General features: G+C 42.5%; 1 protein-coding gene and 1 long non-coding RNA gene across 2 annotated transcripts; one reads left to right on the top strand and one right to left on the bottom strand.

Annotated features, from left to right (window-relative positions):
* Nucleotides 1–5,944: 5,944 nt before the first annotated feature.
* Nucleotides 5,945–7,516, top strand: LOC142149962 (uncharacterized). The gene is made up of 3 exons (XR_012690948.1): nucleotides 5,945–6,693; nucleotides 6,782–6,899; nucleotides 7,110–7,516. It is a non-coding gene; the product is annotated as an uncharacterized LOC142149962 (long non-coding RNA).
* Nucleotides 7,401–8,825, bottom strand: LOC142149961 (uncharacterized). Its single transcript, XM_075205235.1, has 2 exons — nucleotides 8,461–8,825; nucleotides 7,401–7,994 (listed from the first exon to the last, which is right to left on the bottom strand). Exons 1-2 carry the CDS (start codon nucleotides 8,804–8,806, stop codon nucleotides 7,528–7,530), a joined length of 813 nt encoding a protein of 270 aa, XP_075061336.1. The 5' UTR covers nucleotides 8,807–8,825; the 3' UTR covers nucleotides 7,401–7,527.
* Nucleotides 8,826–15,967: the final 7,142 nt, after the last annotated feature.

The raw sequence follows: 15,967 nt of genomic DNA, 5'->3' as shown, positions 1-15,967 counted from the left end.
AGGTTAAACTCTGGTATTTGTAATATATATTTTTACAGTTTTATCTAGGGCAACACACCCAGTAAACTACAAATCCAAGTGATCGGATTGCACTTTTGTTTTTGTACCTCTGCCAACAAAGTCTGTCCCTAATGCTTTGTTTTCCTCCTTAGAGGCAGAATGACTTGTTTGTGTAATATTATTTTGCTTCATGATTAAGCCATCATCTTATATAGCACAGCCATACAATGTCTTGGCAAATTACTGTTATGCGTTACACAAGCTGCCCAGTGTCCCTTCTCAACTAGGTCTCCTAATGTGGTGGTTATTTATGGAATGTAAACATTGTTTGCATTTGTTTTGCAAATTATTCACAGTAATAAAAAAATACATTATACTGCACAATTATTTATCACATAGAGCACCAAAATCTTGCTATCTTATTTCAAAATATACCTTCATAAATGTAAGTTAGATCCCATAGATTGTAAGCTTGCGAGCAGGGCCTTCTCACCTCTTTGTCTGTTTTACCCAGTTTGTTTATTAGTTTAGTATGTTTGTCCCCAATTGTAAAGCACTACGGAATATGTTGGCGCTATATAAATAAATGCTGATGATGATGATATTATTCTCAGTTATGTGCCAAATGCTATAACAAAGACTTTGTGTGAAATTTAGCTTTAGTAAACAAATTCAGCACAATTTACTGTAACTAAAAATAAGTAAAAGAAGCAGTATGTTCTTTCTATGTTCTAAGTTTAGTTATTATCATCATCATCATCATTAGCTATTTATATAGTACCACTAATTCTGCAGCTATGTACAGAGAGCTCACTCACATCAGTCCCTGCCTCATTGGAGCTTACACTTCAAATTCCCTAACATACACACACAGACAGACGAAGAGAGACTGATTGAAAAATTATCTTTATTTTGTATAAAGGTACAAAAAACATGATACATTACATTCAAGTGTACAGCGTCACAGCGCAGCTGAAAGTACAATACACAGTGAAACATAATAATTCATACTTTTTAGTACAATACATGACATAAGGTACAAGATATGACATCCTACACTATACATCAAGTACTGTACTAACCATGCAAAACTTAACATGACAGTTTCAAATAAGCAATGGTTTTAGGGGACGGTAGTTGAGAAGGGTAGGGGTGGGGATCACAAGCTCAAAGCTTTATTGAGGACAGACACAAATATAGGGGAAGGTGCATAAATTAAGGCAAGACATTTCAACAAAACTTTAAACAGTGATGGGGGAATGGGAGGGGGAGGGAAGGGGGAGACACAAGCCCAAAGCTTTATTGAATAAACACACATGGGGGGAGAAGGGGGAGACAATAATCAATCATTTTTCTCTTCCTCAGGACTGTCTGTCACAATTCGGAGGTCTTGGAGTGCCCGAAATGTTTGCTCGGTTTTAGCACCACCCTACTTGAGTTACGGAGTCTAACGGAGAGGGGGGTTTTCACCAGGACTCCTGCGACGGAGTATGGACTTAGTGGCTCCCTAACCGCAGGTTGCGGTCCTCTCAGAGGGTAACGGGCGAAACCTGAAGGAGAGCCTAGCATACAGAGGAACTGAAGAGCAGGAGGATATATTCTGCAGCAGAGAGTGCTTAGGAAGTCCTGTGGAGCTAGGAGGCGCCAATGAGTCAGGAACACAGCGGAGAAGATGTTCTGCAGCAGCGGCTGCTAAGGAAGTCCTGTGGAGCTAGGAAATGCCAATGAGTCAGGAACACAGCGGATAATATATTCTTCAGCAGCGGCTGCTAAGGTAGTTCTGTTGAGCTAGGAAGCACCTATGAATCAGGAACATAGCGGAGAAGATGTTGTGCAGCAGCGGCTGCTAAGGTAGTCCTGTGGAGCTAGGAAGCGCCAATGAGTGAGGAACACAGTGGAGAAGATGTTCTGCAGCAGCGGTTATTGAGGTCCTGTGGGGCTGGTAGCTGAACAAGCAATAAGGCACTGGAGACTTGTCCAGCTTGGTAACAAGAGGAAACAGAAGCCAGGACTTGGACACGTCAAACCAGGAGGAGAGACCTGCAGATCTAGCACTCATCTAATGCAGGAGGTACCATTTATAGTGAATCTGCAGCTGATTGGTGTCCAGAACCTGAATGAATGAAAACGCCGGGTCCGCACATGCACAGAACCCGGCAAGATGGCGGCTACATCAGAGACCGCAGCGTTCGTCTGTAGGAGAGCAATCTGGGAGAGAGAGGTAATTAAACGCCCGTCTGATCAGCGAGTCTGAGCAGTAACACTGCCAATGGTGTTATAGTCTCTTAGCAGGCTGTGGATCAGCCTGCGACAGTCCTGGATGGTCATCTTTTCCCTTTTCAAAATGAAGCGAATCTTGGCAAGCCATATAGCGTCCTTAAAGCAATTCATTAGGCTCCAGGCCTCCATGATTGCCCCAATAGTGTGGGTCCCAGGAAATAATTCATAAGATACCGAATGGTATGCAAGGCAAGTCCTGGGCACATTGTCCTTAAGTTCATGTTTCAAGGCATTCAACAGTGCCTATGCAGTGGGGCAGTCCCAAAAAATATGCTCTGCTGTTTCCCTTCTGGTTATGCAGAAGGGACAGTGGACATATCTGCACAGCTTCCGGGAATGCATGAATATCCTGCGAGGCAAACTCCCCTGGATAGCCATCCATGAATTGTTTTTATGTCTATTAGTCAGCCTCTTAGAGGCTACATTCCCCCACACATGTTTTGCTGTAGCAGCAGTGAGCCCTGGAACAGACTCCATAACGTCTTTAGCTCTGATGAGCTTGTGGACAGTTTTTTGGCTTCCACAAGTCTGGTTTAAGTCCAGTGCTTTCCTTTCGATGGTGAGGTCTCTGAGGCTCCACAAACCAACTTTCTGTTTGACTGTCGCCAGTATCTCTTTCCAACACTTCAAGGCCGCCTACTCTCCACCAAACCAAACTACAATAATCTAGATGAAGTTTGACATGATGGTGAAGGGAAATGCAGCAGGGGGTGACAGGTGCCACTGCCAGAAGAGCATCGCCTCTGACTTCCCGCAGTTGACCTTTGCCTCTGAAAGCTGAAGTTCTTGCAGGTCTGGACGAGTGCCATCAACGAACACTTATCAACGTAGAAGACAGTGATGTCATCCAACTAGAGCGAGCACTTGGCCTCTAGACGATCTGGACCCGGTGCAGTGATGCCTCTTATCGCTGGAATCTGTCTGATGCACAGCGCAAAGAGCTTTATATGACAAACAAAAAGGAGCGGTGAAAGAGGGCAACCTTGTCTGACTCCAGAGATGACTAAAAAGGGTTCAGTTTTCCAGCAGTTCACCAACACTGAGCTGTAAATGTCAAGGTACATCAGGTTAACATATGAACAAAACATTTTCCCCAAGCCAAACAAAGGTCTTCTCCTGATCAAGACTGACCAGGGCCACGCGTGCATGGAGATCTTTGATGTAATGGACCGTATCCCTCAGTAGCGCAAGGCTATCTGCAATCAGTGACCAGGAATGCCACAAGTCAGATCTAGATGAACAATCTGCCCAATGACAACCTTTAGCCTGTTGGCTGGTACCTTGGTGAGGATCTTCTAGTCCACGTTCAGGAGAGAGATGGAACGCCAATTTTTTAAGTCACATCTCTCCCCCTTGCGCTTGCACAGGATCGGGATCAGTCCCTCCCTCAGAGTAGAAGGCATTCTGCCCTCCACCACCATCTCCTCGTACAGCTCTAAGAGGTCCGGGCCAATGAGGTCCTACAGCGCTATATAGAGCTCCGCTGGGAGACAATCACTGCTTGGGGCCCTACCCGGCCTAAAAGATTTAGTCACAGAGAGCAGTTCCGCCAACACCAGGGGGGCATCCATGGCCTCTTTACGTGCAGGATTAATAGTATTAGTGATACCTGACAGGAATGAATCAGCCGCTTCTGTGTCAATGGTATTAGTAGAGGTTGCTGTAGTAGTCTGTGACAACTCCCATGACGCCCTCTTTTCCCTTTCTGGCAATGCCAGTCTCATCTCGCAGCTCAGTCAGGGGAGTGTGGAGTTTTCTGAAAAGTTACATTTCTCACCCCTCCTCAGATTCTCCACCTTGGAACGGAAGATAATGCATCGGGATTCTTCCTCAAAGTGCCTTTTCGGACCCCCCCCTGGTCTTCACCAGATCATCCTTCACATCCCAGCCGCAAACTTTGAGGTCCAGCAGGGACTGCAGTTGCCTTTGTAGCCTTCAGAAGTTTCTCTTCCTTTCACATGCCTGTTGTCTACCTTTAGCCTGAAAGAGACTGCAAATTTTGACCTTAGCATATTCCCACCAGTCAGACATACAATCAAAATAACATTTGTCGTTCTTCAATGTGATGTAGGCATCCCTCATCTCCTGAAAACACATCCTCTCAATTTCCAGGAGCCTGGGCCAGGAGGAAAGCCATGGTGCCTAAATTTGTAGGTGAATAGTCGCTGCTACCACCAGGCTCTTTCATTAGAAACTTTGAACCACTTACATCTAGGAGTGGTGTATAACTGCTGCAGCACCTCTTTTCTGGAGACTGTGGCTGGTTCCTGTTGACCCCCTGAACTTTGACTCAGGACACTGAGCTCAATACAGCCAGCAGGGATGGATGAGAGTGTTACCTCTTATATAGAGGTCACAGGAACACAGGTAAGGCAGAAGTACGGAGTAGGTGCACCACTGCGCCTCCTTCACATAGCATAGCATTTTGCAGGAATCCTTAAATATAGAGTTGTTTATTGTCAATAAATCTAACAAGAACTATTATACACAACCATTGGAAGGTAGTGGTTTAGAGCAGGGTGGGCAATTTGGGAGAGGGAAAGCACTGAGTCAACCAATCAGGACTAGTTTCTAGTAGGCCTATGGGCAAGGACCTACTCCTCTTTGCAGTTACTTTCTCCCCTGGTTAGTCACAAGGACACACATCTTCTCTTCCAAACAGGAAAGCTTTCAGCATAGTGATATTACACACTAATTGATAGCATGAGGGTGTAGCTCAGGGTACAGGGAACACTGTTGGTTACTGAAAATGAGGTTTAAATACAGTTAACACTATTCTGTGATTCCCCAATAAAAGCATGTCTAGAAAGGTATGATTTATCATTGGGACAGTTTCCCCTAGTAGCTCTAACACACACAGGAAGGCCCCATGTGGTGTTATGGCCTGTCCTTCAACAAATAAATGTGGTTGTCAAGGTAAATACTTCCCCTTCCAACTCCTGGAGTAAAGAGTCAACACTTATACCGCTTTCATACGGCCGCCCCGGCAATATCCCGGGTTTTTCAAGCCGGGTTTTTGCCGGGGCTCGGAGCGTCCCAGCTCAGAAACACCATTCATACTGCACCTCGGACCCGGGAATTTCCCGGGTTGACCCCATTCATATTGCACAAGTCTGTGCCCTGGCAATTTGTGGGAGTCATCACCAGAGCAGTTTTCATTGGCTGAAAAATGGTGATGTCATTGAAAGGTGACTAGTTTTTTGTAGGGATGTGCATCGGCCACTTTTGGTGTCTCGTGTTTTGTGTTTTGGATTCGGATTTGCTTGAAGTTTTGGGTTCGGATTTGTTTTGCAAAACACCTGACGAAAGGTTTTGGTTCGGATTTAAGGTTTTGGATTCGGATTTATTTTGAAAAAAACATAAAAATTGTTAAAATCAAGTTTTTTGGTTTATTTTCACTCCTACGCTATTATTAACCTCAATAACATTCAATAACAATCATTTCCACTAATTCCCAGTCTATTCTGCAGAATCAGTGAACTTTGTAATATTGCAGTACCAATGGACTTATACTGCAGGATTGTTTTTGGATATTTTTTTTTAATTTCTTTTTTTTATAACTTTTTTTAAAAATTTTCGTGCTGTGCTGTGTCCTTCTAAGGGCATTGTTATTTCCCCAGCACAGCACAGCACAGCACAGCACGAGATATAGCAGGACAGAGGACCACCTAACACAACCTCCCTCTTCCCTGATCAATGCCCGAGTGAAGATGGCGGTGGCTAGCGGGGAATTTATAGGATCCGAGTATCGCGAGATCCGACAACCGGATTATGACTCAGAGCCTCGGTTTCAGTTTTGCAATTGGCGGGAATACCCGGATCTGTCTCGGATCCGGCTCGGATCATCAACGTTCGGGTGGGCTCGGATTTCAGATATCCGAGCCCGCTCATCTCTAGTTTTTTGACGCATAAAGATGATGCAGAAGTGGGTGGTGATTGTTTTCCACATTACTTTTCATCATGGCCGATGACTCACTTTTGTGTAGCCCAGAGTTCATGTTTACTAGTGTGTTTTTGCTGTTTTATGCAGCAAATGAAGGCCACTAACTTTGGGAAACCTATTCCACCATGTAGGCGCCTTTCTATTGTGTTGTGGTGGTATGCTACCCCTGGAGAATACCGGACAATCTCCTGCTTGTTTGGAGTGGGGATATCCACGGTGTGCACTCTAGTGCATGGAGTCACCACGGCATTGCTGGAAGCCCTGTATCATCGCTTCATCTCCTTACCGCAAGGTCAGCGCCTGGATGATACAATTGCAGGATTCCTGAAGCGTGGGTTTCCACAGTGTGCTGGAGCCATAGACGGGACACACATCCCCATCATTGCCCCCACAGACAACCATGCGGATTACTACAACCGCAAAGGCTGGCATTCCATCATTCTGTAGGCTGTGGTTGACCACAACTATTGGTAAGCATTTTTTATGTTTTTTTTTATGTGACTGTGCCATGTGTAATGCGTATTGTAAAACATTGCTATATGTATTTTTTTATGTCAGTTTCACAGATGTTTTCATCGGGTGGCCTGGACGTTCCCATGACGCCAGAGTTCTAGCAAATTCAGACCTTTACCAAATTGCTGAGGAAAGACAAGATGGCTGGCTGTTCCCTAGGGAGGTAAATATAGGTGTAATGTTGTATGATGTTTTTGTAATTGAAGCTTATATACTATTGTTTGCTATCAATATTGTATGTATTTACTGCCCCTTTTTATATATAGATGTACCACTTGCAAAATGCATTTTCACCATATAGTACCAAGTGTACTGCGTTATGTGACCATTATTTTTAACATGGTGACGTGAAACTGCATGTTTTTATTTACAGAAATCTACGTTTGTTGATGGACTCCAGTACTTTTGAAGGAGAGCGCACCAATACCTCTGCTGAACTTATTAGGACCACCCCCACTGCCAATTTGACCTCACTTGTTTGAATGTACCACACAAATGTAAAAGTAAAAAAAAAAAATGTTTATTTCACATATTGTATTTTGTTTTGTACATATTTCCTCATATGTCTCTTAACAAAAATATAAAATGACACAATACAAAAGTGCTTACTTGCATGTAGAAAAATAAATAAATATATACACAAGTAGTAAACAGAAGACAGAAATGTGCCCAAACAGTAAGTGCAAATTTGCTTTTCACGTAATATGTGAAGCTAAGGGCGTGATTCCAGATCACACGTAACATACATGATAACAATTAACTGTTAAACATTTGTCCATAAAACATGATTATTACAATTGCCGATATTGTGGCATTTCTGGTTGTGGAGTGGTTTGGTTACCAGGTGGGTATTCTATGTTGGGGTTACCCATAGGTTGAGCATGTTGTGTATTCTGTACCGGGTTTGGAGGGTTATTGTTGCCTAACATGGGTTGCCCCCGCTGGTACATAGGATAATGTCCGTCATAATAGTAAGGACTTGGAGGAGGTGCCTGCACCCGTGAGAGGAGTCTGTCCATGAATCCCATCATACAGTCACGATTTTCGCGTAACACGCGTTCCTGCATGTTCATGATTTGCATGAGGAAAGAGTCCTGGAGATCCCGCTCATTGTCCATGAAACGCTGCAGTTGTGTATTCTCGTGTTCCCTCATGGTGCTGTCCATCTCCCGCAGTTGATCCATCATGACAGTTGTCATTGTTTTAGTTGCTTGCTCCATTTTGTTGGGCCTTTTGCGTTTTTTAGGAACGTTGTAAACTGTACGTAGAAAAAAACACAGTAAAACATACATTAGAATATATAATGTGCAAGAACAAAAAAGCAGTGTTGTAAGCTGATATGTGCTTGAGGCCTCCTCCCTCTTGCCCAGTAGTTTTGCACTGCAACATATGCGTGTTAATGTTTTAATACTTTGGAGTGTATTATATTTGTCTTTTGGGCTTTTTGTTGATATAGTTCTCTTTTTTAAGTTATGTAGATATATTGGTATTTGGTTTGCATTTATGTTGATATACTTCTCTTTTTTTGCCAGTTATGTTCAAACATTATTTTTTTTTAAAGTTATGTAGATATATTTATTGGTATTTGGCTTGCATTTCTGTTGATATAGTTCTCTGTTTTTGGCAGTTATGTTTATACAGTTTTGGGTTTTTTTGACAATTATGTAGATATATTGGTATGTATATATAGTTGGTTATTATGTGAGATTATTAAAGATACTTACTGTTGGAGCGTAAACTGGGACCTGGCGTAGACTTTGACACCGGCACTGGTTCTGGCTGTGTTTCTTGCGAAGTATCTGTAACGACTTGCGCAGCAGGGAATGGCTGTGAATCGTTCAGTTCCTCCAAAGAAATGTTGGTGTCATCTGTTGTGGCAGAGCACTCCAGTTCTGGGGTGTCTTCTATAGAATCTTCTATTATTACCGTTGCGGCCTCGCTTGTCTGTGTGCTCTCTGGTGGTGTTGGTATAGCCGCATCCACATTGCTAGAAGATGACAGTGCAATTGGATTTGTCAGAGGAGAATGTCCAAAGACCATATTGCACTGGTCATAAAAGGGCCAGTCCATTCTTGCAACGCCACTTTTGCGCCTGTTGTGGTCATGGACTTTAGTGTACTGCTTCCTCAGGGACTTCAATTTGTTCAGGACTTGTTGCTGTGTCCTCTTTATGCCACGTTGTGTGAGTATTTTGGCGATGTTGTAGTACACTGTGGCATCCTTCACAGTCCCAGTCACTTGCCTATGAATTTCTTCCTCCCCTCTGACATTCAGCAGCTCACGCACTTCTTCCTCCATCCAGTGTGTCATAATTGCTGTTAATACACACTTTTTCAGTGAAATAAAAGCAATTTTCTCCAACAAACTCTGATTCTGCTTCAGCTTGATCTGCACTCCACCATTCACCATTTCTCCTAAACTCCTTCTTGAATCTTCCACGGGCTCCCACCAATGACATCATCCTCCAGAGACAGGCAGACAGCCAATCAGCTTGTTTTCTGTGCAACCCGGGTTGAAAAACCCGGGTTGCACCATTCATAGTGCAGGCAACCCGGGTCTGACCCGGGAATTACCCCTCGATAAATCCCGGGTTGAAGACCCGGGTTTTTAGACCCGGGATTTTTGACTTGTACCATTCATACTGCACCAAGACCCGGTTCGTTTGAGCTCGACCCAGGAAAAACCTGGGATTTTGGTGCAGTATGAATTGGGTATTAATTACCTTGTCATACGGCAAATGGAATGCATGGTGGCACAGTGGTTAGCAGTGCTGCCTCACAGCGCTAGGGTCATAGATTTGACTCCGACCAGGGCTCTGTGTGTGCTGATTTTGTATATTCTCCACATGCTTGGAATGCTCTGGTTTCCTTCCACAGTAGAGAAACATTCTGGTAGGTTAATTGGCTCCAGTGGGGCAGGGACTAATGTAAATGATTACATATTCTTTGTACAGTGGTGCTATATAAATAAATGTTAATAATAGCAACAACACAAACCTTGCTGAAATACAGGTAACATTCACATAAACACATATATGTACATAATGGAATAATACATCATAAAAGTCAGTATTGTAAATTAAATTATCATTTCAGTATGGGTGAAGGTGTATCCAGCCACAACATCTTAGTGATATCTTAAGGGATTTTTTTATAAAGTTGTATGTCTTAGAAAGTTGCAGGAACTTGTAAATCACTATACACCGTAATAAATAGCATACTTGACTCTGGTGCTGAGACCACATGTCCTTGATATAAATTGAACTCTACATCTAAAGTTACAAAGAGCTTTGTTTTGTTTGTGTCTTTCCATGTTAGGGTTTATTTTCCCTTTAATAATGCCCAGAGTAACATTCATGCTGTGTTCAGCATCCTGATGTTCTATTTATATCCCTCAGGAAGGCAGATATGAGGTTCCCACGCTGTGCAGGGCACTTGTTCAGGCTGTTTGTTGATGCGGATGTTTTCTTGGGGATACAGTTCTGTTTTTAGTAGGATTCTCATGGGAAAGTTGATATAGTCATGCCATTTAAATGTAGAGTCACCCACATTGTTAATATTTATTACGTATTTCTCATTATAGCGCATAATACAATTCTCAGTAATATTTTAAGCAGTCTGAAATAAAATGGGTTATTTATGAAAGCGGAATAAAAAAAACAACCATTCAGTTGTGGACATTGATTTATCAGTCGACAGAAAATATTCAGCGTTTGCAGACTGCTTAAAATATTACTGAGAATTGTATTGTGCACTATAATGAGAAATACGTAATAAATATTAACAATGTGGGTGACTCTACCTTTAAATGGCATGACTATATCAACTTTATTGTGTTGCCCTATCTGCCACCACTGCAATTATCAATGTTCTCAACCCCACACCATATATATAAAATGAATACATTATAATAATTTAGACCTGATTGGAACTATGTTTAAATGTTATAATCTGTAAATACCAAATTATTGATAGAAAAAAAGTAAAGCGATGTGCAAAGTGATCAGAATGCAGCTCCATAAACCTTTGGCTTTGTGACCTATCCACAAATCCGGCCATGAGCCCAGCAAGTTCAGGCTGTAGCTGTGAGGAAGATAAAATAAATCTCTCAGCAAAGCAGATACCAATATAACCTGTTCTCCCATACATCTAAATGGAATTAATTCCCTAGATGCATGACCTCAATCATGCTATTAATTAAAGCTATGTGAAAAACATAAAATAGATCATTGACAGTGTGATTTTCTTAGAATGGATCTTTCAAAGTTTGAAAATATTGCAACATATCCTACAGTTAAGCCATTCAAAGCTTTTTTTTTCTAATTATTATTATGTGCTTTGTTGCTCATATCAGGAACATCTTTGTTTACTATATAGCTATTCCTGTAATTATTATCTATGGGATATTGATTCACTTCATTGATTCTGGAGGGCAAAGGGTTTGACTCTTGATTCCTGTCATCATTGGGAGTACCATAATTTCCATTAAGATCTGACGTGTTGTCCTGTGTTCCTGTGCCACCTTATATGAAGTGAGAGTGTCTATCAGATGACAAACAGCCTGTAGAAAGTCACCTTGTCTCTTGACACATAGAGTTTCTCCTGACGCTGATCTTGCAGTCATACTTGGACTGGACATAAAAGATACCAGAGAATAGTTTCCAACTGTCTCTAGTATCCAGGATCCAAAGACTGAAATATTTGTTCCTGGAAATGTTTGCCCTTGATAATGTCATTATTTTTAAGTATTGATCAGCTAAACGGTATAATTTCTATTATTTTGTACTATTTAGATGCATTTCTGGCACTCTTTTTCTCTAGATTTTGTAAATTCATATTGATTGAAGACTAGTACATTATACATAATAGATTTAACATTACATATGTTACATTATGGGGCATATTAAATTAGGGTATTGGTTCGCGTGATCGCGCCAGAACGGGCCGTAAACTTAATCCACGTTACCGCAATAACGTGGATTTTCATTCGCAGCCCATAGGGTTGCGTACGAAAATCTGCGTTATTGCGGTACCATAATACCGGCAAGAACACACGTTACCGTGAACCGGAACCCTAATTGAATATGCCCCAATGAATGTATTCAGTGAACATTTCTTGGACTTGTAATGACCACATGTTTTGTCCTTAGTTCCTGCAGCATAATGCCCATGTGAATTATTTGCAAAAGTTGGTAATTATGCCTCTGTCTCCCACTGTTGTGTCTCTATTCTTGGTGGGCTCTATGCCATGGCTGACCTAAAGAAAACAAGGTAAAGCTTAAAGAATTTTATCCAAAAGCCATGCAACATTTATTATATATCGATACAGTATGCAATATACTATTGAGTATAAAATGTATCTCTTTCATATATTAACCCCTTCGCTGCTGAGGCTTTTTTTACACCCCCTATGCTGAGCCTATTTTAGCACTTTTTAGCCTGGTTGCATTCCTTCATCAATGTTGGCCATTTTTCTGTGCTGTCGTCCCCACACAAATCATATAATTTTTTCAGAAGATTTTGTACTTTCAAAAAATACAATGGGATTATGTATAACCTAAGACCTGAATGTGCAGTAGTTTACAGATGGTGAAGAAGTAGGTGAAAATATCATGTTTTTTATACATCTACCAAATAATAGTATGGAAATGTTTATATAACATGGATTGCAAACTTTTCTGAATGTTTAGGAAGGTCTTCTGAAGACAATGGATGGTACCACTTTTTTACTCTTTGTTCTTTGTATGTAGTATAGTGATGTAAAGCACATCGACATTGGATTGTGAAGCAGTGGAAATGTTTTTCTGTGGAGTGGCGAATCACGCTTCTTTGTGTAGCAGTCAGGTGGGCGAGACTGGGTTTGGCGGATACCGGGAGAACGTTACCTGTCAGACTGCATGATGCCAACTGTGAAGTTTGGTGGAGGAGGGATAATGGTATGGGGGTGTTTTTCAGGGTTTGGGCTAGGCCCTTTATCTCCAGTGAAGGGCAATCTTAATGCTTCCGCATACCAAGTCATTTTGGACAATGCTATGCTTCCAGCTTTGTGGCAACAGTTTGGGGAAGGCCCTTTTCTATTCCAACATGACTGTGCCCCAGTGCACAAAGCAAGGACTACAAAGACATGGTTTGATGAGTTTGGTGTGGAAGAACTTGACTGGCCTGCACAGAACCCTGACCTCAACCCCATCCAACATCAGTGCCTGATGTCATAAATGCTCTACAGAATGAATGGGCACAAATTCCTACAGTAACACTCCAACATCTTGTGGAAAGCCTTCTAAGAAGAGTGCAAGCTGTTATCACTGCAAAAGGGGGACCAACTCCATCTTAAAGCATATGTATTTGAATACAATGTCATTACAATGTCAGGGTTATGTGCAAACACATATCCCTGAGGAAGCCCATACTCTTTTAAGGGGCAAAACCAGTTGGATTAACGTTATATTATTCTACTTTCAACACCAACTTTGGCAGTATCCCGTACTCAAGTATTCCATGCTGCAACCACAACAAGGCTTCATCACCAGCCGGCAAACACCGAGGTCAGACTGCACCTGCGCAGCCTTGGAATCTAGACGTCTCCGACGGGACCCACGAGCAAGCAGCACCACCCACATTTGGGGAGGGCAGGAGTGCCCGGACTATAGGAGAGGAACGTCACTATTCTACAAGCAACATCTTTTCAAAAACGTGAGTTATTGGGAATATTTCCCACATCTGGACAAGTTTGACTTTAACAGTCTATGTATGGAACTATACTTTATTGAACCAGTCTCAATTATCTTCATATACTGTACATCATCCACTGGACGAACCATAGATATAAATTGCATATCTGCACTTCATTTTTATGTCGCTATTTTTTCTTAAACTGCTTTAATTCACTACTCGCAGCCCACATCCTGCGGTATTACCAGCATCTCAATACATTGCTGCTTATGCATGTCATAACTCTGTATGATATTCTGGCCAGAATTTTTATTTATGATGTCACAGTGATACCTATCACATTAAAGTTTATTTATCTGTAACACACCTGCCATTATACATCTTCATCCGCCCTAGAACCTATTATGCCATATCCTCATATCAATAATGAAACTGCCAGGATAAAATAATGTAAACTTTAATATAAAATTATTTCAGACATTCAAATGCCTCTACATTTAAAATAATTCATCATAGTTTGTCGTATACAGCAATGTTGTCTCAAGGTGGCATCCAAACTCTGGCCAGGAATAAGGTATCACTAACTGTACAGGAGATATCCCAAGCAGTTAAGTGTTCACCAACGCATTTTATCAACTTGACTTCCTCAGGGGATATACATAATATCCAAAAACTGGCAGTTTGTATAGTCCACAAGGTAGGCATGGCGCCAATCCGGCATCACTGGCTATCTCAGTGCGGGGTTCCATATATGTCACTTTTGTCTTTCAATGATTTTTTCCACCTCCAAATGATGCTATGGATGAAGGCAGAAGTGATGTATGTGAAAGCCTGTACACACAGTGCATTGTAGCTTGCTGCGTATGGGGCTGCGTAGCCACAGGCCTGTCAGAGTGCCCATGCTGACCCCCTCCCACTGCCAAAAGCGCCTACAGTGGGCACATGAGCACCAGAACTGGACCATGGAGCAATGTAAGTGTCACAAGATTAGATCATTGGTGGTTACATGCTGGTATTTGCACTGCTCGAGAGAGAGGTGCAGAGTTTAACGTGCCTCCGGTCTTCACCAGGAACCCCCGCAAAGGGATTTGGAATTCGCTGCGGAAGACGCGCAGGTCGCGATCCTCAATCTGAGCCACCAGCGAGGCAACGGAGTGTAGAGGGCAGTCAGACAGGCCAGTTCTGTAACGTTCAGTCAGCGAAGATGCACCATGAAAATCCAGAAGAATGGTTGGAGGCAAGCCAGGTCAGTATGGTTCGGTCAGCATGATACACGTAGAGATCCAAGAGGGTGGTCACAGGCAGCAGGGTCAAACACAGGAACGCAATCAGAACTAGGGATAATAGAAGCAGGTCAAGAACAAGCCGGGGTCATACACAGGAGATTAATACATAGGCAGTAGCAAATAATACTTGAGCTGGGGGATCCAATTCTCTGTCATCAGTATGGTACCAAAGACCTCTTTAAATAGTAAGTGGAGACTGCTGATTAGCGCCGGCAGCGCATGCACCAGGGGACGCCGCTGGAGCTTCCTGTAGAATCCCGTTGCTTAGCAACCAGCTAGAAAGCAGCCGTCCCTGAATGGAAGAGGGATGGCGCCTGACAGGAAGAAGGTGACATGGTCTGATGAATCACGATTCCTTTTACATCATGGGAATGGCCGGGTGCGTGTGTGTCATTTACCTGGGGAGGAGATGACACCAGGATGCACTATGGGAAGAAGGCAAGCCAGCGGAGGCAGTGTGATGCTCTGGGCAATGCTCTGCTGGTAAACCTTGGGTCCTGGCATTCATGTGTATGTTACTCTGACACATACGACCTACCTAAACATTGTTGGCACCAAGTGCACTGGTATTACTTAATGGCAGTGGCCTCTTTCAGCTGGATAATATGAACTGCAACACTGCAAAAATTGTTCAGGAATGGTTTAAGGAACACGATAAAGAGTTCAAGGTGTTGACTTGGCTTCCAAATTCCCAGATCTCAATCCGATTGAGCATCTGTATAATGTGGTGGAACGACAATTCAGAGCCCTAGCGGACCACCTCGCAATTTACAGGACTTAAAGGATCTGCTGCTATCTTCTTGGTGCCAGATACCAGAGGACACCTTCAAAGGTACTGTGGAGTCCATGCCTCGAAGGGTCAGAGCTATTTTGACGGCACGGGGGGAACCTACGGAATATTAGGCAGGTGATTTTAATGTTGTGGCTGATCAGTGTATATATTTGTCTAGAGCATGATGGACTAAGGCTAATGAAAGCAAGTGTTTGAAAGGTTGCTATGGGTTATTGCCAGTGGCTGAAGTGCAGGTGCATATGGTGGTATGCCATACCGCCACTTCTCCTTCTTCCTTCATTGTAAAACTATTAGATTCCATTAATTTACATTCCCATTACATTCTTCATACTGCCACTTCTACATTTCCACTATGGCTACTGGTTATTGCACTAGATTAAAATGGGGGTTACAATGGGCTCACTAATAAATCTGCTGTCAGAATATGTGCTCCCTGTGAAGGTTATTTAGTATATCTAATGACTGATTGTTATTTTCTGTT

Source organism: Mixophyes fleayi, chromosome 4, assembly GCF_038048845.1.
Source record: "Mixophyes fleayi isolate aMixFle1 chromosome 4, aMixFle1.hap1, whole genome shotgun sequence".
NCBI classification, from domain to species: domain Eukaryota; kingdom Metazoa; phylum Chordata; class Amphibia; order Anura; family Limnodynastidae; genus Mixophyes; species Mixophyes fleayi.
This window is presented reverse-complemented; position numbering and strand designations above follow the sequence as displayed.